This window comes from Pristiophorus japonicus, chromosome 2 (assembly GCF_044704955.1).
Source record: "Pristiophorus japonicus isolate sPriJap1 chromosome 2, sPriJap1.hap1, whole genome shotgun sequence".
Classification (NCBI taxonomy): Eukaryota; Metazoa; Chordata; class Chondrichthyes; family Pristiophoridae; genus Pristiophorus; species Pristiophorus japonicus.
Window position 1 is genome coordinate 220,427,908 of NC_091978.1, and position 25,313 is coordinate 220,453,220.

The 25,313-nt window shown below is 47.0% G+C and overlaps 1 protein-coding gene across 1 annotated transcript in view; it reads left to right on the forward strand.

Moving 5' to 3' along the window:
- Positions 1-25,313, forward strand: part of LOC139233167 (cytokine-dependent hematopoietic cell linker-like) — a 190,060-nt gene that overhangs the window by 84,952 nt on the left and 79,795 nt on the right. The window contains exon 5 of the mRNA XM_070863766.1: positions 4,530-4,573. Coding sequence (XP_070719867.1) covers positions 4,530-4,573 — 44 coding nt within the window. The remainder of the gene's footprint in view (positions 1-4,529; positions 4,574-25,313) is intronic.

A 25,313-nucleotide genomic window follows, 5' to 3' on the forward strand; every position in this document is an offset into this window, starting at 1 on the left:
CTGCGCATGCATGCGACTGTGCTCTGCATTAGCGTTTGTGCTCAGACAGCAGTCCAGAAGCACGTGAAGAAAAAAAAAATTTGCGCATGCGCTGAATGGCCGTGTTTTTAGTGCCGGAACTTTCGGCTCCGGCGCACAAATTGTGTGGTGCAATGCCGAAGTTAACGCAAATGCTCCTCATGAACTTTTATTTGGCAAAAGTTTTGCGCTCTAGTACTAACGTTAACCCGGCGCTAAATGTTTGAATCCACCACGAATTGTGCCCGAAAACAGATGAAAATGCAAAAAGCTGAAAATCCAGCCCAATGGTCCCAATGTTAAGGGGGCGTGTGAAGGGTATGCATGAGCCTAGTAGCAGGCAATGCACCCGGCCAGGTCAGGGATGTGGAGGCCCTGTCAATCTTTACTATCTGGCCGGCGTGCAGGAGCAGGTATTTGGCAGCCGGAGTTTGCATTCAGAGACCTGTGGGAATGATCCCCGTTAGTTAGTGGGGAGAGGGGTTCCAGAGTGCTCAGATTTTGGTAATCTAGGAGTGCTGGGGATCCAGGAGAGGTTGGGGCTGGGGAAGCCCAAGGACTAATTGAGGGGTGTGGGGAGGGAGCACTCCTACCCACAAGCAGTTCAAAGAGAAGGACATTTTTGAAACTTACCTTGGCCTCTTCTGACCAGACACCTCCTCCTAGAGGGCAGCAGACAGTGCGAGATACCAACTTTTTCACCTTAAATAAGGCTCCAGCTGCTTTTAGTGGGAGCATCGTCAATGGCCTGAATCGCCGTTGTTATTATTACAGCGGCTGGGAACACAGTGGGTTGGAGAGAGGATTTTGACTTTCAAGATTTTAACTCCTCACCCGACCCTTTCCTGCCCATCATGATCGGGGGAGGGGGGGTGGCGGGGGGAGGTGGTCGGGGTTAAAATGGAGGCCTAAGAGTTGGCAAGTTCTTCAACTATTGTGGGCTTTAGAGCCAAGCCCCATGCTGTCTTCAACCAAAATCCATTCAGACACACCTTCCAACAGAGATCACTCAGATGGCAATTAGGAGTGGAAGTCCTGGCTGATGTTCCCCTCAGTCGCAGGGCTGCTATCCCAGCTGTAATCAATAATTAATGAACTCAGCACAGACATGGGGTAATTTTGACTTTGGATGATAGTGCTGGGAGAGATGTATAACGGGACAGATGTATAACGGGAGAGATGTATAACGGGAGAAATGTATAATGGGAGAGATGTATAACGGGAGAGATGTATAATGGGAGAAATGTATAACGGGAGAGATGTATAACGGGAGAAATGTATAACGGGAGAGATGTATAACGGGAGAGATGTATAACGGGAGAGATGTATAACGGGAGAGATGTATAATGGGAGAAATGTATAACGGGCTGCAGAATCACTATCACTCATTTTACTCTTTCACTCAAAGTCAAAATTACCCCTCATGGTATCAAACCTGGGACCTTTTTTGTCATAGGACTCATTTCAGCACTGGGCAGTGCATTACCAACTGAGCCATTCAGGAGAGGCTTTTATTTCACTCTAGTTTAATTCCATTTTTAATTGCATTCTGTAATAGTGCACTGTTGCAGAGTATTTATGATGAGCAAGAAATAATGCTGCTAGCAGTTTCATTTTATAATCAGTAATTGTCAAGTAAGAGATCTTGACACATTGCCATTAAATAGATAATTTCGCAGAGCCAGACTCCATGGTCAGTGTACCCTTTCAGATATAATGGTTTTTCTGCTGTCATACTTATTAAAGCTGAGAGGATTTCACTTATTGTCAATGCTTTTGTCACTTCCTGTAGCTAACTGTCAGTCTCTTCTAAAGCTCTAATTCTTTTCAATAAATGTTCTTTTATACATCAGCTGCAAACTCACTCATTTATTATCCATCTTTCACCTACATCTTCTTTCTATGCCTACAGATGATCACAGCACCCTTGAAGTAAATGACCTTAACCAAATCTCAAAATGAAAGCTTTTATAAAGTGACACATTTAATGCAAAATATAATCTTTAATACTTCTCTGAAGAAAACGACATTATGCTGGACCTTGTTGACACTTATAGGGCAGTTTTTTTGCATCACAGTGAATTGGTTTCAGCTTCTCATTAATGCAATATAGCTTAGGTGTAAAGATTATCTAAAGCAAACTTAGTAAGATAATATTATATTATTATGAGTTTGCCCTACTGCAGATAATTTTAACCTTTTTAATGTTCACTCAGAGCTCATGGTTTTGTTGGCTCAATGCTATCATCAACATTTAACCCAAATTTGGGTGCCAGTGAATGGAGTTCTGTGCATATGTGCACTCACATTGGCACAAAGCTTAATTTCTCCTGTCAAGGCATTCAATGTGAAGTGGCAATATAGCTTAGATCCACTTGGGTCCGCATCACTCTCAGCAAGGACTGGGATCAAACCATGTTGTTTCATAGACGAGAATAGGAATCCACCATGCCAGCAGCAATTTCCAAAATGGAGTTCACAATTGAAAAGAGAATATTTCCTCCGTACCTAATTTGAGCACTGGATAGCTCAGTTGGCTCAGAAATGGACTGGGTCTTTGAGAGTCTTGGGTTTGATTCCTGCCAGAATTTGGTCAGCACTCACTTTCCAAGGTGGACAAAATGAGTGCCATATCTTGGGATTTGAGTGAGGAGCAGGAAACTGCAAAGACTAAGTGCAAAGACTAACTGCAGTGGGCCATACTGCCACAAGTACTGCCTATGAATACTTCTGTTTGTTGACAAGAGAAATGGTGATCCACACTCCCTCATGCCACCATCTGGTGATGACACGATAGCCTCGATATTATTCTGCCGGGAAAGGGTCAGGGGGAATTAAAATGTTAAAAACAGAGAACATGCCCTAACCTGCGTACGTGTCATTTTTGTGGCAGCTGATTTTGTGGCGTGTGAGTGTCCCACCTTGGAACACTTCATTAACAAATTTAAATCGGGCTCCCACAGTGCAATTGGAAGCCTGACTTAAATTTAACAGTTGCCGCCCGGGTTTACCAGGGCGTGGGAAACCTGGCAGTAAAAGAGAGGCTGGAGCTGCCGGCTCAAGCAGGTAAATGCCTTTTACAGCAGTCTTTATGGGCCAGGAGGAACAGGATTGGTTGCCTGGCTTCTCAAGGAAGCCTTCAGCCTCCCCTCTGCCACAATAACAGACCTCACCACCACCTCCAAGCACAGGTGTCCACTCCATGCTGCGATCGCAGCCAAGCTCCCCTGAGCCTGATCTCCTGATAGCCTCTCTCTGACAACACCCCCCTCAAGCTTCAATCAGCCTTCCACCCTCCCGATTGCCTCTCTCGCTATCTCCCCCCCCACCCCTGCCCCCCAACACCCTTTAGATAAGACAGATTTATAGTGCTATGCATAAAAGACACATGTACAGCCAGTGTCACAACCCATCACATTCGGAATGGCAAAAAAATGATAAGATCAATGATTCCAATGGTAAATATTGAAATATTACATTAGAATTCAGATATATACCAAATTAAGTTAAGCAACTTAATAATATGAGCATTTTTTTAGCAAATCTCATTTTGCTCCGAAATTAGTGAATACCAGTGTAGCAATTCTTAATAGAATGCAAGTTTAGCCATCCATAATATGCTTTACCTGTCCCTCCATACCTAATTTCATATAACAGGCTCACACATTGTAATCATCATGGGAAGAAGAGTTATAGCCAGGAGGAAATGTCATCTTCTAAATTATAATTAAATAGTTTAGTTCATTCTAAATAGAAATATGCATAAGTAAATGTATAACAATTTGAAATGTGTTTTGGAAAGCTCATTAGACTTTTAAATGGAGACACAAGAAAAGCATTTATTTTTGGGTACATCTAGTGACATCACACAGGAGCCTAGAACTTCCCAACCCCGTTTAGTATTTAGTGAGGGGGGGTGGGGAATGGAAAGCTATCAGGTATATCATAGAATTGTTTTGAGAGAATTTAACTTGTTTTTGTGACTGAACCAATCAGAAATGACATTCCTGAAGTACTTCCTATTGAGCCCTGGAACTGAGATGTGGTTGGCTGAAAGAGAAAGTTGAAGGGACAGTGGTCTCCGACATCTGATTGGTCAAAATTCTGGGATGTGATTGGTTTTAGGGACTGTAATCTTTAGTTCAGATTGGTTGAATGGCTATTATAATTAATAGTACCTACAATTGTATATTCCTACATTCATACGGACACAAAAAAAGGTTAATCATTTCAATAGATGTACTCAATTAGAATAAAATAAATGTACATTAGATTACCTGCCATGGAATGACAGCATTCTGCTACATATGCAAGTAACTTTCGGAGAGGGTGCATATTATCAAGAGCGGTATTGCAATAATGTCATTCCAAATGTCACAATATTTATGGCAGGATATAACAAATTATTTTGTAGTTGATGACGGTTGTTAACTAAATACTGAATATTACAATAAGTGCTAATGAAATAATTCAACGTGTTTGCGCTATGTGACCATTTTTTCACTTTCTAGAGCCAACAGCAAGTAAGAACTATACATGGACATCCAAAACATTTGTAAGTATCATTCATTTTGCATTTCAAAATCAAAAACTCTATTGCTAGCTTATCAAGCAATAATTGTTGAATTAATTATCTCTTATGATATGAAAAGCGGTTAGTCCTAAATGTATACGAATATCTACAAAGCAATCTTTTGTGGCCCTGTTCCAATTTGAAGCCAGCACAGGTTGAACCTCTCCAATCCGGTATGCTTGGGACCTGACCAGTGCCGGACCAGAGAATTTTCCGGACCACGGGATGTCACGCTGACCCTAGTGTTGTCAGCAGTATCCTAGAGGCCAAATGACAAGTGATTAACTTTTAAAAACTGTTGAATATCTGGTTTGTAAAATAATATACTATTATAATAATTTGTTATCCTTTGTTTTTTTTAATGTTGTGTTCATCAAGTTGAGTAATTTTTAAGAGAATGGATAGTAAGAAAGACGACAGGGAAAGGCTGATTGCTGTCTTTACATGGATCCCTATACGCAATAAAGCACTTGGGTGCCCAGCGGGCGGGAGCACTGCCAGGTCAGAGAGGAGGTGAGGGCTCGATCGGGTGTCAGATGAGGGATTTTAGTGTTTATTTAAACCGGGTACAGCTGACAACGACCCGGCCCACTCTGTAGTGCCGTCCACCCACTCGTTCCGTCCCTATGGGAACCTGAGGCTCCTGTTCCCGACCCCATTTTCAGGCGTGATGGCTGTGAAGCAATTCCCGTCGACATAGGGAAATCGTTCGGAAATTTCATGTACAAAAAGGATTTCCATCGGCCTCCAAGTCCAACATCAAAAAAGTGAGCGGCAGCTCGGGTCAGGTGTTGTTGGGAGGGGGCAGCAACGTTGTTACTGGCCCCGAGGGCCGCCCGCCCGTTCACCAGCATTTGTGCCCCATATCTGTGGCAACTTTCAGCCTGTTTTGGTTTGGTTGATGTCTGCGCCATTTAAAGGAATTGGCTTTCGTGGGCACCCCCGTGATTTATTGCGTATAGGGATCCGTGTAAAGACAGCAATCGGCCATTCCCTGTTGTCTTTCTTACTATCCATACTTTTAAAAATTACTCAACTTGATGAACACAGGACACAGCGCGGGTCGCTCACCCCCGCCGGGAATGGTGCCGGACCAGGGGAGGTTGCCGGACCAAAGAGCCCCAGACTAGAGAGGTTCAACCTGTACCTGTTTTGAGTGGCTTTGAACCAGCAGTGGTGAGTTACATTGCTGGCTCTGCATTGCTCTCAAGCCAAAGTGGAAACCTACACATGTATATTGCATGCATGTGCAGAGTTCGAGTCAATGGCATCCAAATGCTGATGAAATAATTCATGATACCAAAACCCTGATGGGACGATAGGTTTTTTGTTGATATTAACAAGGTTAAGATAGTTCTGTAATCATTTACACCTCTCCTAGAACCATGTTTTGTTTCTATACTTGTCACATTATTACCCCCTTTTATCTTACACTATCGTCACTTTTGTTATTTAATCACTCCTGCTCTCCACCCTATCACAGAGCTACCCTTTTGTCCATTCCCGGTCAGCCCATTTCCACTCCCTTTTCCTGGGCTCTGTACTTGCTTAAAAAACATTCATCTTTATCATCTTCCAGTTCTGACGATATCATCAAATAAAAATCATTAACTCTATTTCAGTCTCCACAGATGTTGCCCAACCAGCTGAGTGCTTCCAGCATTTTCAATATTTAAAATAGTTCCTAGGCTGTCTAAATGAGCACCTGCCAGTTTTGAAAAAGTGCCCATAAAAACAGTTGCAACTAAACCACAGTTGGTGGAAAACTGAAGCAGTATTAAACTATTTGCTTCAGGTGGTCTCACCCCACTTAACAAAATTTCATTCTGCCAACCTTATTCCCTAGTTATAATGCATTATTTATATTGATGCAAAACTGAAATTCGTTTGCATCAACGTAATTGTGTTGAATAACTCACTGACAAAAGATCACATTTCAGACCATTTTCTAACAAATTATAATACATTCTGATCACCAGAAGTGTAACCTTCACACTTGAGCCTCCAATCCTAGCTTCCATCAAGTGAGATATTGCAGTGGACGTGCAGTTTAACAATATTGTTCCTCTCAGTTAACAAATAATCTAAGAGATAACAAAAAAAATACTATTTATAGGCAAACATATCCGACAAAGTTGTTATGAATTATTACATTTACTAAGGCTCAGTGTCCCCAAGTGTTTTTGATTTTATTTTCAGCCTAAAGCCTGCCATAATCTTCAGCAGTTAATCACACATGGCTCAGTGAGAGCATTTCTGAACATCTGCTTTTCTTATATGCTTAGATGTCTGAATGGATTGCTTACCTGCTGAAATCCAGGATGAATTGCCTATGTCACTCGAGTGAATTTAGTCCCTGGGTTCCAATGCAACATCTTGTTACAGCATGTAAACCCAGCATCAATGATTAGCTTCTTTTATTTCAGTAACTGAAAATATTAGTTTGGAACTCAGGTGGTCATGTTTTGGGGGAGAGATGGCAATATATATAGATTTCTACATAATAAACTCCCTGAGTATTATATTGTTATTTTTATATTTCTTGTCTGTTCCTTCCTCTCCCTCTGATTGTGTATCAAGTCTCCTTTAAGAACATAAGAATTAGGAGCAGGAGAAGGCCATTCGGCCCCTCGAGCCTGCTCCACCATTCAATGGCTGATCTTCTACCTCAACTCCACTTTCCTGCACTATCCCCAGATCCCTTGATTTCCTTAATATCCAGAAATCTATCGATCTCTGCCTTGAATATACTCAAAGACTGAGCCTCCACAGCCCTCTGAGGTAGAGAATTTCAAAGATTCACCACCCTCTGAATCAAGAAATTTCTCCTCATCTCAATCCTAAATGGCTGAGAATATAGGCCTAGTCTAATCAATCTCTCCTCATAGGACAATCCCACCATCCCAGGAATCAGTCTGGTGAACTTTCTGTCTTCAGCTTGGGTCCAATTCCCGCTACCCTATCTGCCACTGATTTTGTCATCTCCAATTAAAAAATCTCTGGTGACACATACCCATATTGTCAGCTTTCAGTGTTTTAAGGTCTGTGTGGTACAGTGGATAGCACTCTAAATCCATTCACCAGACCAATAGACTAAAAGAACCGATGAGAAGTGAACTTGGACAGTTCCTCAATAAGGCTTATCACCAGAAACTGACATAAAATTGATAATCTTATTAAGAGACATCACAAGGGTGGCAGCACGAGAACTGGAATAATTCACACTTGTACAGTGGAAAGCACATTTCTGATTGCTTGATGCTAATAACTTGGTAGAAAAGTGTTCAGTTCTGCAGTACTCTCTCACCGTGAGCAGAAAAGTTCACTAAAAATACATAACTTCAAAGTTTTGGCTTCTGCAAATTGTGCTATTCTGGTAAGAAACAAAAAGGGTGTCCAACTCACTGGTAACAGCAGCATAGATTGACACTTTGTAATAGTGAATTGGCAGCAATTTGGAATTTTGAAAATGATCATAGGATTACTCCATCATTTTCCAGTGCAAGACCCATAATAACAGAGGCTACTGCCTTCAAAATGGAATTCAAAGATTTTCCATTGTGTACTTTCAGTATTTGAAATCATTCGTGTTTTCCAATAAATGTCTTCAGATTTAGCAGATTCAGTAAGAAAGCTCTGGTTTGAATGGCCATGAATTCGCGACCCCTACGGGCGAGTACGAGGTGTGCACGCACCCATACGGGCCCCGCAACTTCCGGATTTAGGCATGCGAAGCGCATGTGCCTAAACTTGGAACTTACAGTCTGTCAAGAAACCTTTTGACAGTTCGCACGCATCCAGAAGTAAAGGGCCTCCGCGGATAGAGAGTTGGGCTATTTGCCCAACGTCTATCCGGCAAATACCCTTGAAATTCTTACGACTGATAAATGCAGGCGTAAGGCCTGCTTTTATCAGTGTAAGACTTTTAAAGGACAGAAAAATAAATTTTTTTCAACAATTTAAATATTTAAAATCCTGTTCAATAAGGCAAGTTTATTTTTGGACCCTTTAAAATATGTTTAAAAAATACATTTTTAATAACACTTTTGTTTAACATAATTAATTAAATTCCATTTTGATTAATTTTAAATATTCCATATGGAATCACCATAAGTATGAATGGGAATACCCCTACTTGGATTGGTTGGGTGCTTGGATTGGTGATCCCAGTGACGTGTACGAAACACCTAAGTCCCTGGGATATGTGGGCCTCTACACAGGCCTCTGCCTGGAGGTCCAGGGCCACAGGCCAAGCCAGAACCCTCCCTGGTGGCCCAGTAGGTCTAACTAAACCCCATTCAGAGCTCGCAGTGGCACTGCGCTTTAACTGCAGGGGAGGAACATTGTGACACGTCAGTGCGACTTGGCGTCCGCGTCGCGCTGACATCATCAGTAACAGCCTCGATGATCTGATCCCACATCCTTCTTTCTGGAGGGCCAACCTCACCCCTGTGGGTAGAGAACCTGTCTTGAAGTCTTGACCCCCTACAAAAAGCTGGCGTGCTGAGTGCGAGATCCTGGGTGCCCATCCCCTGGGTTGCTAAGCCATTTGTGTTAGTGCTGAAGCACTTTTCCCATTTTCTGAGGTGCGGAAGGGACTTCAGCTTCAAAAGTTGAAAAATCCCATTTGGGAATTTTTTTTTTCAATTGTTAATTTATTTAAAGGCAATAGAGCTGGAAGGGCTGAAAACTGAATTTTTAAAATTCTATTTTATTGTTATCAGTTCATTAGGCATTGCCCTTTTAAGCAAATGACAATGCATTGCCCTTTTAATATCCCACAAAGCCTAGCAATGCCTGTTGGAAGATGCAACGCCGCTTCGCGACGCTACATTCGGGACTGATGCTGGAACTAACATCATCAGGAGGTTGTTGCACAATCAGTTTTGCACTGGGTTCACAATCTTTCGTCCCCAGTGCAAATTTTTCGCTCCTACCTATGCCACCATTTTCAGTGGCTGTTAAGCCGTGGCCGAGGTGTCTCTGGCAACTTTCGTGCTGCAGTCGAATTTCTACGCCATAAACTGCACAGTTATACTCCAGCCATATACACACTTGCAAGTCCTTAGTGCTGAATTTTCTGCTCCATTGCATCTCTGGTAGCACCCCAGAGGGGCAGTAAAGGGTGTTTTAAGACGTAATGGCGGACGGCCAGCTTTTACCGCCCAGTCGGCAAATTCGGCTCAGGGTTTGCGGCGGCGCAAAAACTTACCACCTCGCCTCCAGTTTCAATGAGATCATGACGTCAATTGTCATGCAACGCACCGCTAGTGCCCCGCTTGAAAAATTGGGCCCTGACGCTGCATTATACGCCCGCCCCAAAAGACACCTGAAAAACCAGGCGCTCCCACGGTGCAGCAGGCGGTATTTGCAACGTATTTAAATGGGGGGAGGGGGTTCCTACATCGCAGGTCACATTGACTGCAACAGTTGTGCACAGCATACTGGGTGAAGCTCTGACATGAAAGCGGCAGTTTTATCTGCTATTACAGTATCCTCACAACTTCAGTGGGTGAATTTAATGGGGGCATTACTAGTTCGCTAGCGTATCATGCTCCATGCTATTGCTAGGCGGCGTCAGGATAGAAGAAGGGCTCCTGGCAATGTCGACCCACGGATGAGGAGAGGCCGAAGACATCTCGGGAGGACGGCTTACCTGTCACGGGTTTACAGGCACCAAAGCTTATACCACCAGTTCTCTGAGGAGCAGTGTGTGAGAAGACTGCGCTTCTGAAAACAGGTGCTGACAGAGATATGCCATCTCCTACAGGCAGAGCTACAGCCTACCAGTGCCGATAGGACTACGCTGCCCATCGCAGTGAAGGTGATTGTGCTGTTGGCATTTATACCTCCTGCTCCTTCCAGGCAGCAGCAGGGGACATGCAGCACCTCTCAATATGCTGCACATCACTGCATTCAGCACATCACAAAGGCTCTGTACGCCTGCAGAATAAACTTCATAGCATTCCCAATGAGCTGGGAGAGCCAGAATGAGCGGGCATATGGGTTTGGCAGAATTGCGGGCTTCCCGCGGGTTCACGGAGCCATTGACTGCACACACGTGGGCTTGCGAGCACCATTCCACAACGCAGAGGTATTCAGAAACCGAAAGGGATAACACTCCCCAAACGTGCAGCTGGTGTGCGACCACACGCAGCACATCCTCAGAGTGAATGCGCACTATCCAGGGAGCTTTCCTGCTTTCCACATGCTGCTTTCATTTTGCGTGAGAGCACTGTCTCGTGATTGTTTCAGCGACCAAGGGAACGGCGCGGCTGGCAGCTCGGGGACAAAGGATACGGTCCAGCCACCTGGCTCATAACCCCCACACAGAAGCCAAGCAGCACTACAATGAGAGCCATGCAGCCACCCGCAACATCAGCCCGGCCCTGGATAACGTGGATCATTTCCTATACCTCAGGAGCCTCTTATCAACAAGAGCAGACATTGACGATGAGAATCAACACTGCCTCCAGTGCGCCAGTGCAGCCTTCGGCCACCTGAGGAAAAGAGTGTTTGAAGACCAAACCTTCAAAACTGCCACCAAGCTCATGGTCTACAGGGCTATAGTAATACCCGCCCTCCTGTATGGCTCAGAGACATGGACCATGTACAGTAGATACCTCAAGTCGCTGGAGAAATACCACCAACGATGTCTCCGCAAGATCCTACAAATCCCCTGGGAGGACAGACGCACCAACATTAGCGTCCTCAACCAGGCCAACATCCCCAGCATTGAAGCACTGACCACACTTGATCAGCTCCGCTGGGCAGGCCACATAGTTTACATGGCAGACACGAGACTCCCAAAACAAGTGCTCTACTCGGAACTCCGTCACGGCAAACGAGCCAAAGGTGGGCAGAGGAAACATTACAGGGACACGCTCAAAGCCTCCCTGATAAAATGCAACATCCCCACTGACACCTGGGAGTACCTGGCCAAAGGCCATCCTAAGTGGAGGAACTGTATCCGGGAAGGTGCTGAGCACCTCATCTCATCGCCGAGAGCATGCAGAAATCAAGCGGAGGCAGCAGAAAGAGCGTGCTACAAACCTGTCACACCTACCCTTTCCCTCAACGACTATCTGTCCCACCTGTGACAGGGACTGTGGTTCTCATATTGGACTGTTCAGCCACCTAAGGACGCATTTTAAGAGTGGAAGCAAGTCTTCCTCAATTCCGAGGGATTACCTATGATGATGAGGGATGCTCAAGCAGCGCTTCTGATGCCTGGACCACTCTGGAGCCAGCCTTCAATACTACCCTCAACAGTTCTCCGAATTCATTGTGGTGTGCTGCATGTTACAAAATTTGGCCATCATTCGGTCCAGGCATTGCCAGTGGGGATTGCAGGCCCACCTCAAGAAGAGGAGCACGATGAAGAGGAGTCTGGCAAGGTCCTGATTGGACAGCCACCCTATCCACGGGGGGGGTCACGTGGAGATGCTGCCGGACCAAGAGTCACATATCGCCAACTGATAATGAACCCGTTCTCTTAAATAGAGGAAGCTCAGGGACGCACCTAAAACTGGACATGCTATGTGCCACCATAAAGGCACATGTCCGCTGAACTTTGGAATGGTACACACGACACCAAAGGGTAAAAGTGACATTTTATATATGCATGCTTTGTTTGTTGTGTGAAGCCTGTAACACTGTTATGTAACACTGAATGTACCCTTACACTGTACATACCTTACCTGTACACCAAAGAGTGTTGCTGCTGGAGACCTGAGGGTTACCTGCAGGTAACCCAGTATAAAAGGGAGCTCACTTGAGGAGCTGCAAATAAAGGACTACAGTCTACACAGTTTAAGTACCATACGCTGCCTCGTGGAGTCATTGCTAAAGGTGCCTACATACATCACAACTGGCTACGAGGATACAAGGTCACGAACTACATGCTCAGCATGTCTAATCTCAGCTACTTTCAGCAATTTACAGAGTGGGAAGATTGGGCTGCTTTTGTAGAAAGATTTAAACATTTCTTCATAGCCAACGACCTGGATGGGGACACACCGGCGACTCAACCGAACAAGCGCAGGGCCATCCTGCTTAGCAGTTGTGGGCCCACCATTCATTGTCTCGTCAGGGACTTGCTAGCCCCAGCGTAGACAACCACCAAAAGCTATGAGGTATTTGTAACACTCACACAGGAACAACTAAAACCAAAAGAAAACATCCTCACAGCCAGGCACTGGTTCTACACTTACCGGCGACCTGAGGGCCAAGAAATTACTAAGTATGCTGCACATTTAAGAAGACTAGCTGCACCGTGTGATTTTGGAGACCACCTTAATGAAGCACTAAGGGACATATTCACCGTTGGAATCGGCCACGAGGGCCTCCTACACAAGTTGCTCTTTGCCGACATCACAGTCACCCTGCAGAAAGCAATTCAAGTGAGCCAGACCTATCTGATTTCGGCCGGCGACTCCAGGCAAATACTGACCCAGGACTCTAAACAGGCGAGCACAGTGCACCGCATGGATACTTCGAACAGCAGGAATGCTGCCCCGAGTCTAGCAACCCTGAGTCCACCACATGGGGCAAACCAGCCCCGTGCTGGCGCTGTGGAGGAAACCACAGGGCTCACCAGTTCCACTACAAAGACTATGCATGCAAAGGCTGCAAAGAGAAAGGGCACCTTCAAAGAATGTGCAGAAAAAGTGTACTCACCGCGTCTCTGATGAGTTGGCTGATCACCAGGGCTCCGACACAGATGAAGGTGAAGCTGCTCAAACACTGGAAGAAGAGTATGGAATTTATACCTGCTCCATCGAAAGTTCTCCATGGACGATGGAAGTAGACATCGACGGGGTCCCAGTTTCCATGGAGATCGACACCAGGGTGAGCCAGTCTGTGATGAGCCAAACGATCTTTGAGAAACTTTGCATAAATCCCGCCACGCGACCAAAACTGTCTCCTGTCCAAGCTCAGCTGTACACCTACAACAAAGGTAAAATCCAAATTATTGGCAGCGTGGACGTCCAGGTCTCCCAGGGCGGCGTGTTGAACAAACTCACCCTGTGGATCATTGCCAGCGATGGTCCCACGCTGCTGGGAAGGAATTGGATGAACCCGGTCCAAATTAGTCGAAGTGGCGACGGCCTCTGGGCTCCAGCAATCGACATTGAAGATGGATCCATCGCTGCATCTAGAGATCCCACTGTCCAGCTCGACTGCGCGGCGACGACTCCACAACACCACAGCGAAATCTCCAGGACCGAAAACCCAAACTCCACTTTCCGGGTCGGGGCAGGACTCCAAGAGGTGAACATCATCGAAAGAAGTGGATTCCCAATGTCCAGGGCCGAACCTGTGGAAGAAAAGACCACCACAGCCTACCTGAAGGAGAGCCAGAAGATAGCGGCCCCACCACGAGGCCTGCAAACAAAATGACCGTGGGCATATCACAAGGAGCAGCGTTGAAGGAGTGACATGTGGCACCGAACAGCCAATCGGATTGGAAAGCCCCCTTAAAGGAGACCGGTAACCAAATAAATTTAAAGAGATCGTTTCAACTAAATGAGGACAAGGACTTTAAAGCTAAAGATGCAATAAAAGGGTGCAAGTATGAAAATGTATGCAATGTAACCATGAATTGTGATGCTGGTGTAACTAATGTGACTAATGAGATGAATGCAGGCGTAAGTAAGGTTTAGAACAAGCTTGTTATGTTTGATAATTATGACAGAGAGTTTGAAATGCCCAAAATAACCATGACACCCAAAAGTGATGCAAATGCTGTAATGAAAAATGCAGGCTCGACTATGTGTGATCAGAGCCAAGGTGCCATGTACACTGGTAGGACACTGTTAAAGGACATTGGGTCCCACAAGGACCATGCTGATGCGAGAGGAATCCCCCTTTGGGAGACCCCCAAGTCCAGCAGGCTACCTGACCATGTAGCCTGGACCTTTGGAACAAATGTGATACCCCAGGAAGGACACACACACACCCAGTGGGAGCAGACCTACGACAGGGACAGTGGTCAATGGGCAGCACAGCCACCACTGGCAACCTGCACCAGACCAGCCCTACACCACCTGGCCACCAGGGCCAACACCAGGAGCGTGAGGCCAATACCCTCCAGCTTCCCTGGCAAATCCTGGGATGACCTGACCCTCTTCCCAATTGGTGGACAAGGAGCCCACCCAGTCCTGTGGCCTTGCCCACCACCACACAACTACCCACATCACAGAGTATGCACTCTACCTACTGCTGCTGTGGCTACCCCACCTGAGGGATCCCACAACAGTGACACCCACTTGGTCTGTGTGTGAGGGAGGGGAAACAAATGAGGCCAGCCTCAAGCATAAGGGATCACACCTGGCACCCACACAACCCTCACCACAACCTCCCATAGCCCACTACTGATCACCCCCCCAGGTCATGACAATAAGGATATTAAAAATGTTTGTTGTGTGAAGTTTGTAACACTGTTATGTAACACTGAATGTACCCTTACACTGTACATTGGCTACCTGCACACTGCGGGTAACCCAGTATAAAAGGGAGCTCACAGCTTGGTGTCCTCACTCGAGGAGCTGCAAATAAAGGACTACAGTCGACACAGTTTAAGTACCATACCCTGCCTCGTGGAGTCATTGCTAAAGTTGCCTACATGCATCACACTAACAAGCAGTCCCCCCGACCAAAACAAAACCATGCAATTAACAGTGTTCTGCTGCAAGGCACTCAAGAACAATGAAGTGGATAAATTCAACTCAACTATTTCTATGTGTCATAATAATAAAGCAGGGCTTCTTAACAAGTTTGTCCCATCCCTTATAGGGACTTGCCCTGAGCTTCCCCACCCCTTCTTCCCTTTCCCACGCCTGCTGCTCCTCCTCAATGAGGCCTCAGTGCCGACAGCAAGGCTGCTTGAGGGCTGCTGTGTTGGTGAGCCAGACAGTGCAGATAGCCTAGGACAACATTCTGGACCAGCTCTGGGCCTGGAACACCCGGCTGCGAACTGCTGCGCCACAACATTAGCGGCAGCAGTCTCCGATGGATCGAGAGTGGACCGCATTAGGTGCAAGGTTGGAGAGTTAGCGCTGGGAGTGAAATGCTGTCATCTTGAGGAAGGACAGCAGCTTCCATTTCTTGGGAACCAATGTCACTCACACGGGGCTGGACCTCAGCTTCTGGAGCACGATGCATGACCATAACTTGCTGGCCTGCTTCAGCACCGTCACTTCCCCATTGGACAGTGGGGAGACAGAGAAGATGGCAGCTGTCAGTGATCGCATGACATCACCAAGCTGCAGCGTAGCTTGTGCCTGCGATGTGATCGCTGCTGCAACGTCATCCATGGCACACGGCATGCACTCTGGAACGCCACTGTCACTGCTGGAGCCCATCTGCCTCTGTGAGCGGGCAAGGATGGGCTCGCTGGAGTCCTCAGATGGACGGACAATGCGAGAGGTGGGCTCCACCACACTTGCAGCAAGTACATCTATGCTCTGAGGGACTCGACCCAATGCACCCATGAGCTCGCAGTGCATTTCCGTGTTCTCCCTGGATATAGCCACCAAGTCCAGGTCCACATCTGCCTGTCTCTCTGCAGGACTACTGGTCCGACTCACCATCTGGGAAGCTGGCCTCCGAGCTTCCACTCCCGGTGGGCATTGCTGTAGGCCACTGGGGCCAGGAGCCTTAGAGTCATCAAACCTGTTATGTCCAGAATAAAGTAATGTGATTGAGTACTGTAGACGTGATTAAGTGTGATCTTAGTCTCTTTATTCTAACTCCAGAGTGTTGGTACAGCATGGGAGGCCTGCTTATATACAGTGCTCCCAAGGGATGCTGGGATCCCTTGGGACTCCAACAGGTACGCTCTCTGGTGGCAGTAGAATGCTGGTTACATAGGGTTGCATACATAACATCACTCCCTCCCAGAGTCAATCGTACACTTATTTACAGGGTGAGACGATCTGTGGCTTTTCGCTCACTAGTTAATTGTCTCGGTACAGATGCTGGTGCAGGTGAAATGGTTGGTTCTTCGCTGGGCTGCTGCGCAGCTGGCCTTACTCGGCTGCTGGGGATGATGAGTTCAGCTTCATGGTCAACCGTGATGTCGGTTGCCACTTGAGTGTGTGTCGGAGGGTCGAAGTTGGTGGTGTCCTCTTCAGGTTGCTCATGGCTGTCTGTGAATCGCAGTTTGGTTTGGTCCAAATGCTTTCTGCAAGTTAGTCCATTTGCGAGTTTGACCTGAAATACCCTATGCCCTTCTTTGGCTATGACAATGCCAGCAAGCCATTTGGGACCATGTCTATAGTTGAGTACAAATACAGGGTCATTGACTTCAATATCGCGTGACAAATTTGCGCGATCATGGTACATGCTTTGTTGATGTTGCCTGCCCTCGACGTGATCATGGAGATCAGGGTGGACGAGAGAGAGCCTTGTTTTGAGCGCCCTTTTCATGAGCAGCTCGGCTGGGGAAACCCCGGTGAGTGAGTGGGGTCTGGTGCGGTAACTGAGCAGGACTCGGGACAGGCGGGTCTGCAGGGAGCCTTCTGACACGCGTTTCAAGCTTTGCTTGATGGTTTGGACTGCCCGTTCTGCCTGGCCATTGGATGCAGGTTTGAAGGGGCAGATGTGACGTGCTTGATCCCATTGTGGGTCATGAATTCCTTGAATTCAGCGCTGGTGAAGCACGGCCCATTGTCGCTGACAAGGACATCAGGCAGGCCGTGCGTGGCAAACATGGCTCATAAGTTTTCGATGGTGACAGTGGACGTGCTTACAGACATTATTACACAATCAATCCATTTTGAATAAGCATCCACAACAACCAAAAACATTTTGCCTAGAAACGGGCCAACGAAGTCAACGTGGTTTGAAGGGCCATGATCACAAACTTAGCGGTGCCTCCCTGGGTGCTTTGCTCAGTTGAGAGCAAGTGTTGCATTGGCACACGCAAGACTCCAAATCTGAGTCGATGCCGGGCCACCATACATGGGATCTGGCTATAGCTTTCATCATTACTATGCCTGGGTGTGTACTGTGTTGGTCGCCTTTCTTGGGCAAAACCACGTGATTACCCCACAAAAGACATTCCACCTGTATGGACATTTCGTCTTTACGCTGCTGGAACGGCTTAATCTCTTCATGCATCTCCGCTGGGACACTGGACCAGCTCCCATGGAGGACACAGTTTTTTACAAGGGACAGTAGGGGATCCTGGCTGGTCCAGGTGCTGATCTGGTGGGCCGTAACGGGCGACTTTTCGTTTTCAAATGCATCCATCACCAAGAGCATGTCTGCAGGCTGTGCCATTTCCACCCCGGTGGTGGGCAATGGTAGCCGGCTGAGGGCGTCAGCGCAGTTCTCTGTGCCTGGTCTGTGGCGAATTGCAAAGTTATATGCAGACAGCGTGAGTGCCCATCTTTGGATACGAACAGAGGCATTGGTATTGATACCTTTGCTCTCTGAGAATAGCGATATGAGCGGTTTATGGTCAGTTTCTAACTCGGAACTTAAGCCCAAACAGATACTGATGCATTTTTTTTACCCCGTAAACGCATGCCAGAGCTTCATTTTCAATCATGCTGTCGGCCCTTTTGGCCTTGGACAAGCTCCTGGATGCATAGGCGACCAGTTGCAATGTTCCCGATTCGTTTGCTTGTTAACACACACCCGACCCCGTATGAAGACGCATCACAAGCTAGCACTAAATGTTTACAAGGATCAAACAGGACAAGCAGTTTGTTGGAACATAACATATTTTGGGCTTTCTCAAAAGCTGTCTCTTGTGATTTCCCCCATCCCAATCATCACATGTAGAGGTTCTAGCAAGGTGCTTAACCCGGGTAGAAAATTATCAAAATAATTGAGGAGTCCTAGGAACGACAGCAGCTCCGTCACGTTCTGTGGTCTCGGCGCGTTCTTGATGGCCTCCCTCTTGTCGTCAGTGGGTCTAATGCCGACTACCGTGATTCTTTTCCCTAAGAACTCGACCTCTGGCGCCAGGAAAACACACTTCGAGCATTTCAACCTGAGTCCCACACAATCTAGCCGACTTAGAACCTCTTCCAGGTTCTGCAAGTTTTCGATGGTGTCCCGACCTGTGATCAATATTTCGTCCTGGAAAACCACGGTGCGCGGAACTAACTTCAGCAGACTCTCCATGTTCCTTTGTACAGGTCGTACAGCGAAAAACGGTATTCGTTACTTTATAGTCCCTGCAAATTCTGACCGTGCCATCGCCCTTGAGAACCAGAACAATCGGACTGGCCCACTCGTTAAACTCCACCGGCGCAATGATGCCCTCTCATAGCAGCCTGTCTAGCTCGATCTCCACTTTCTCTCGCATCATATATGGCACCGCCCGTGCCATGTGGTGGATGGGTCGTGTACCGGGAATCAAGTGGATCTGCACCTTCGCCCCCGAGAAACTTCCGATGCCTGGCTCAAACAACGCCGGAAACTTGCTCAGAACCTGCGCACATGAGATGGACGAAAGCTCTCGGATGTCGTCCCAGTTCCAGCGGATTTTTCCCAGCCAGCTTCTGCTGGACAGTGTGGGGCCATCTCCTTAACTATCCATAGTGGTGGTTCATGCACTGCTGCATCATAAGAGACTTTTACTGCTGCGCTGCCAATTACAGGGATCAGCTCTTTAGTGTAAGTTCTCAGTTTGGTGTGAATGGGGCTCAGCTTGGGCCTGTGTGCCTTGTTGCACCACAGCCTGTCAAAGGCCTTTTTGCTCATAATAGACTGACTCACACCAGTGTCTAATTCCATGGATACTGGAATTCTGTTCAGTTCAACTTTTAACATGATCGGTGGACATTTTGTGGTGAAGATGTGTACCCCGTACACTTCTGCCTCCTCGGTTTGAGTCTCTAGTTCAGTTTGATCAGCCATGGATTGGTCTTCCTCTGCAATGTGGTGGTTTGCAGGGTTTGCAGCTCGTCTGCACATTCGCTGGAGGCGACCCATTGTTCCACAGCCTTTGCACACATAGTGTTTGAAGCGGCATTGATGTGCTCGATGATCACCTCTGCAGCGCCAACAAGGTGTTAACTGCCTCACATTAACGCTTGATGGCGGACTCTGAGTCATCTGAGGTCGTGCAGCTGCAGGCGTTTACGTTCTGCCATATGCATTCCTGCCTGAAAACGACGTTACTTTGTGTACAGTACTTGCTGAAACATCTATATGCTGCAAAATTTGTTTGGTGTTATCGCTGGTGGACATAAATGCCTGGGCTATCGTTATGGCTTTGCTCAGGTTCAGTGTTTCAACAGTCAATAGTTTGCGAAGGATAACCTCATAGCCAATGCCAAGCACAAAAAAGTCTCTTAGCATTTGCTCCAGGAATCCATCAAATTCGCAATGTCCTGCAAGGCAGCTTAGTTCGGCAACATAGCTCGCTACTTGACATGTGTAAAATCGATACCTTGCCATCAGAATGCTTTCCTTCGGATTTAGGTGCTCTCAGACCAGCGTACACAATTCTTCATACGATTTGGTTGTTGATTTCACCGGAGCAAGAAGATTCTTCATGAGGCCATAGGTTGTTGGCCCGCAGACGGTGAGGAGGATCGCCCTTCGTTTGGCAGCGTTCACACTCCCTTCCTGCTCGTTGGCCACGAAGTATTGGTCAAGTCGCTCCACGAAGGCCTCCCAATCATCCTCTTCTGAGAATTTCTCCAGGATACCAACAGTTCTCTGCATTTTCACGTGATGGTTCATTATCTCGTCGTCAGTTGTTATGTCCAGAATAAAGTAATGTGATTGAGTACTGTAGATGTGAGTAAGTGTGACCTTAGTCTCTTTATTCTAACTCCAGAATATTGGTACAGCATGGGCAGCCTGCTTATATACAGTGCTCCCAAGGGATGCTGGGATCCCTTGAGACTCCAACAGATACGCCCTCTGGTGGCAGTAGAATGCTGGTTACATAGGGTTGCATACATAACAAAACCCCTCGAAGTCACCGTCGTGTCCCGATGTTGTGTCCCCACATGGTGGGACTGATGAGGCGTCACGCTCATGGAGCACACTGTCCTCCCCTCCCTCGTCATCTCCCGCGTGGCCAGATGTGGACGCCTCACGTGAAGGCTGCTGCGCTTCTGATTGGTCTTCTGTAAGCACAAAACAACAGACGTGTCTCAGCAACAGGGCAGGGGGCAGGCAAGTAAGAGGAAGGTGGCAATGTACATCTATATGTAATGGGGCTACGCCACTTGATATTAGGCCTCAAGGAATTCACATCAGTCGCAAATGCCATTCACATACCGTCACTATCCGTAGGGGGCTCAGCCTCGCCACCGGAACACTGTATGAATTGGTGTGCCCATGAGGGCCGACACTCTCTGTTTCACCTCTGTCAGCTCCTGCAGATTAGGCTGTCCTCCCCTGGTGCAATGCTGCTCCCTCCTATTATGCGATAGCTTGGACTGCAATATAAGAGCAATAAGGGTTGAGTAAGTGTACATCTCCTCTTGTGCCACATGTGCCTTCCATTGTAAAATAGCTGCCACTGTGTGCAAGTGCAAATGTGTTCAGTTCAATCGGTGTGGCTGGTGACTAACCATGTTGGAAAAGTGGGAGGAGGTGAGCACCAGGTAGCACAGCGGCTCAGGGTGACCTTTGGACAATGCAGAACACCAGTAGAAGGGGAGTGCGAGGAGGGTTGCCAATGATTAGGGGACAAGAGCATACGTGCATCCTGAATGCAGAGGGCATGGCTACAGAAGTGAGCCTGCAACTTTCAGGTGGCTTCACCAACCTACAGCATGGCCTAGAACACATAGACAAGGGGCAGCTCCATCAAACACTTAACATTGTGTGACACACTGATCTTGTAACCATGAAACATAAATGTGAAGGGCACTCACTCTGACGACCCTCATGAGGTCGTTGAATTTCTTGCGGCATTGTGTGCCAGTTCTGGCCACCATGTCTGCCGCTGATACCTCCTGGGCTATCTCCCTCCAAATTCTCCTAAAGATGCTGGGCACGGGCCTCCTTCCACCAACCAGATGGAGTGCAGGCCACCTCCTCTCTATGGCCTGCACTAACACCTCACTAGCAGCAGGAAAGAAGAGGCATGCATGTTGTCCCTCCTCATGCTGCGCCATCTCTCCCACTGTGTTGGAAGTGGGCCAAGTCACCGGCATATGCACAAAGGAAATTGCCGTGCCTTAAAGTTTCGCCTGCACCCGGGAAGATTGGAAGGCGTCTGCGCATCCGAGAAGTGTCGATCTTTTTTAACGTGTATTTTTCAGCTGGGATGCAAAAATTTCCTTGTGTAACGCCTGATTTTGCACCACCGATCATGGAACCTCATTTTTTGCTGAATTTTACTGACGAGGGCGCAAGCTCTTTCCAGGCGGTATCAGGAATGACCCGCCATCATTATCGCCCTGAAATCTCAAAAGCTGAAAATCCAGCCCAAAGACTATGGTTTCAGCCAAACCATATCGAGGTTAGTGCTACAGTAAGTGCTGTGTTTCTATAGGGCTTGAGTGCGCAAAATTATTAAGCAAAATCTGTCTGTAAGGCTCGGTCGGAAGTTTAGTTTGAAGAATCTTTATCATGATAGCCCCAAAAATCCAGGGGAACAATCCCAGCAATTACACCGCAATCATTGGTTGTCAGGAAGGTAAACCTGGACTGACCAGACATACCTCTGCCAATCATACACTGTGTCTTACTGATGGCACAGAATACAGGAACTCCCAAATAGAACGTCACCATAAGAACATAAGAAATTGGAGCAGGAGTAGGCCACCTGGCCCCTCGAGCCTGCTGTGCCATTTAATAAGATCGTGGCTGATCTGATCATGGACTCAGCTCCACTTTCCTGCCCGCTCCCCAAAACCCTTTACTTCCTTACCGCTGAAAAATCTGTCCATCTCCGCCTTAAATATATTCAATGACCCAGCCTCCACTTCTTTAGTGATAGTAATTGTATTAAGTTCCTCCCTCCCTATAGCCCCTTGATTATCCACTATTGGGATGTTTTTAGTGTCTTCTACCATGAAGACCGATACAAAATATTTGTTCAAAGCCTCTGCCATTTCCTTGTTCCCCATTATTAATTCCCCAGTCTCATCATCTAACTGAAGGAAATATTTATTAGGCGGGAAATTGTGTTAGGGAAACATAGAAACATAGAAACATAGAAAATAGGTGCAGAAGTAGGCCATTCGGCCCTTCTAGCCTGCACCGCCATTCAATGAGTTCATGGCTGAACATTCAACTTCAGTACCCCATTCCTGCTTTCTCGCCATACCTCTTGATCCCCCTAGTAGTAAGGACCTCATCTAACTCCTTTTTGAATATATTTAGTGAATTGGCCTCAACTACTTTCTGTGGTAGAGAATTCCACAGGTTCACCACTCTCTGGGTGAAGAAGTTCCTCCGCATCTTGGTCCTAAATGGCTTACCCCTTATCCTTAGACTGTGACCTCTGGTTCTGGACTTCCCCAACATTGGGAACATTCTTCCTGCATCTAACCTGTCTAACCCCGTCAGAATTTTAAATGTTTCTATGAGGTCCCCTCTCATTCTTCTGAACTCCAGTGAATACAAGCCCAGTTGATCCAGTCTTTCTTGATAGGTCAGTCCCGCCATCCCGGGAATCAGTCTGGTGAACCTTCGCTGCACTCCCTCAATAGCAAGAATGTCCTTCCTCAGGTTAGGAGACCAAAACTGTACACAATACTCCAGGTGTGGCCTCACCAATGCCCTGTACAACTGTAGCAACACCTCCCTGCCCCTGTACTCAAATCCCCTCGCTATGAAGGCCAACATGCCATTTGCTTTCTTAATCGCCTGCTGCACCTGCATGCCAACCTTCAATGACTGATGTACCACGACACCCAGGTCCCTTTGCACCTCCCCTTTTCCTAATCTGTCACCATTCAGATAATAGTCTGTCTCTCTGTTTTTACCACCAAAGTGGATAATCTCACATTGATGGGATTGAAGGCCGATAAATCCCCGGGGCCTGAGAGTCTGCATCCCAGAGTACTTAAGGAAGTGGCCCTAGAAACAGTGGCTGCATTGGTGATCAATTTTCTAACAGTCTATCGATTCTGGATCCGTTCCTATGGACTGGAGGGTGTTATATATGTGAACTTGTATTTACTCTGTACAGCCACCAGAGGGCTCATCCCCTGAAGTCCCAAGGGATCCCATAATCCCTTGGGAACACAGATATTTAAGGAGGCTTCACAGTTTGGAGAGGCACTCTGGAGACCTGCAATAAAAGACTAAGGTCACACTTTACTTTGAGCTCACAGTGTTCAGTCTGACTCTTTCTCCATACACAACAACTGGTGACGAGATACAGATAGCGAACCCAAAGATGCAGAGAACAGTGGGCATCCTGGAGAAATTTTCGGAGGGAGATGATTGGGAAACTATTGTGGAGCGACTTGACCAATACTTCGTGGCCAATGAGCTCGATGGGGAAGAGAACAATGCCAAACGAAGGGCAATTCGCCTCACCGTCTGTGGGGCACCAACATATGGCCGCATGAAGAATCTGCTTACTCCAGCGAAACTCATGCAGAAATCGTATGACGATTTGTGCACACTGGTCCGAGAGCATTTGAACCCGAAGGAAAGCATTCTGATGGCGAGATATCGGTTCTATACCTACAAAAGGTCTGAAGGCCAGGAAGGGCGAGTTATGTTGCCGAGCTAAGACATCTTGCAGGACATTGCGAATTTGAAGGACATTTGGAGCACATGCTCAGAGACTTTTTCGTACTTGACATTGGTCACGAAACTATACTTCGCAAACTTTTGACTGTAGAGACCCCAACCTTGAGTAAGGCCATAGCGATAGCCCAGGCGTTCATTGCCACCCCACCAGTGACAATATGAAGCAAATATCTCAGCACACAAGTGTTGCTACAAGTATTGTGAACAAAGTGATGTTGTTTCCGAATTGTAACATACAGAGCAGGTCACACGTACCTGCAGCTGCACATCCGCAGATGAATCAGAGTCCACCATTAAGGGTGATGAATGCAAGGCCATTAACACCTTGTTGGCGCTGCAGGGGTGATTATCGTTTCCATTCATGCCGATTCAAAGAGTACGTTTGCAAGGACTCTGGAACAATGGGACACCTCTAACGAGTGTTCAGGCGAGCTGCAAAGCCTGTTAAACCTGCAAACCACCAGGTTGCAGAGGAGGACAGATCCACGGAGGATCACGATGAACCAGAGCCTCAGATAGAGGAGGCAGATGTACATTCACCACGAATTGTCCCCCGATAATGCTGAATGTTCAACTAAATGGACTCCCGGTGTCAATGGAGCTGGACACAGACGCGAGCCAGTCCATCATGGGCAAAAAGACTTTCGAAAGGTTGTGGTGCAACAAGGCCTCAAGGCCAGTCTTAACTCCAGTTTGCATGAAACTAAGAAATTACACTAAAGAACTGATTCCTGTAATCGGCAGTGCTACTGTAAAGGTCACCTATGATGGAGTGGTGCACAAGCTACCACTCTAGGTGGTACCGGGCGATGGTCCCACACTGCTCGGCAAGAGCTGGCTGGAAAAGATACGCTGCAACTGGGACAACGTCCGAGTGACGACACTTCGTGTGCCCAGGTCTAAAACAAATTTTCTTTGTTGTTCGAACCAAGCATCGGGAAATTCCAAGGAGCAAAAGTGCAGATCCACCTAATTCCGGGGGCGCGACCCATCCATCACAAGGCGAGAGCAGTACCATACATGATGA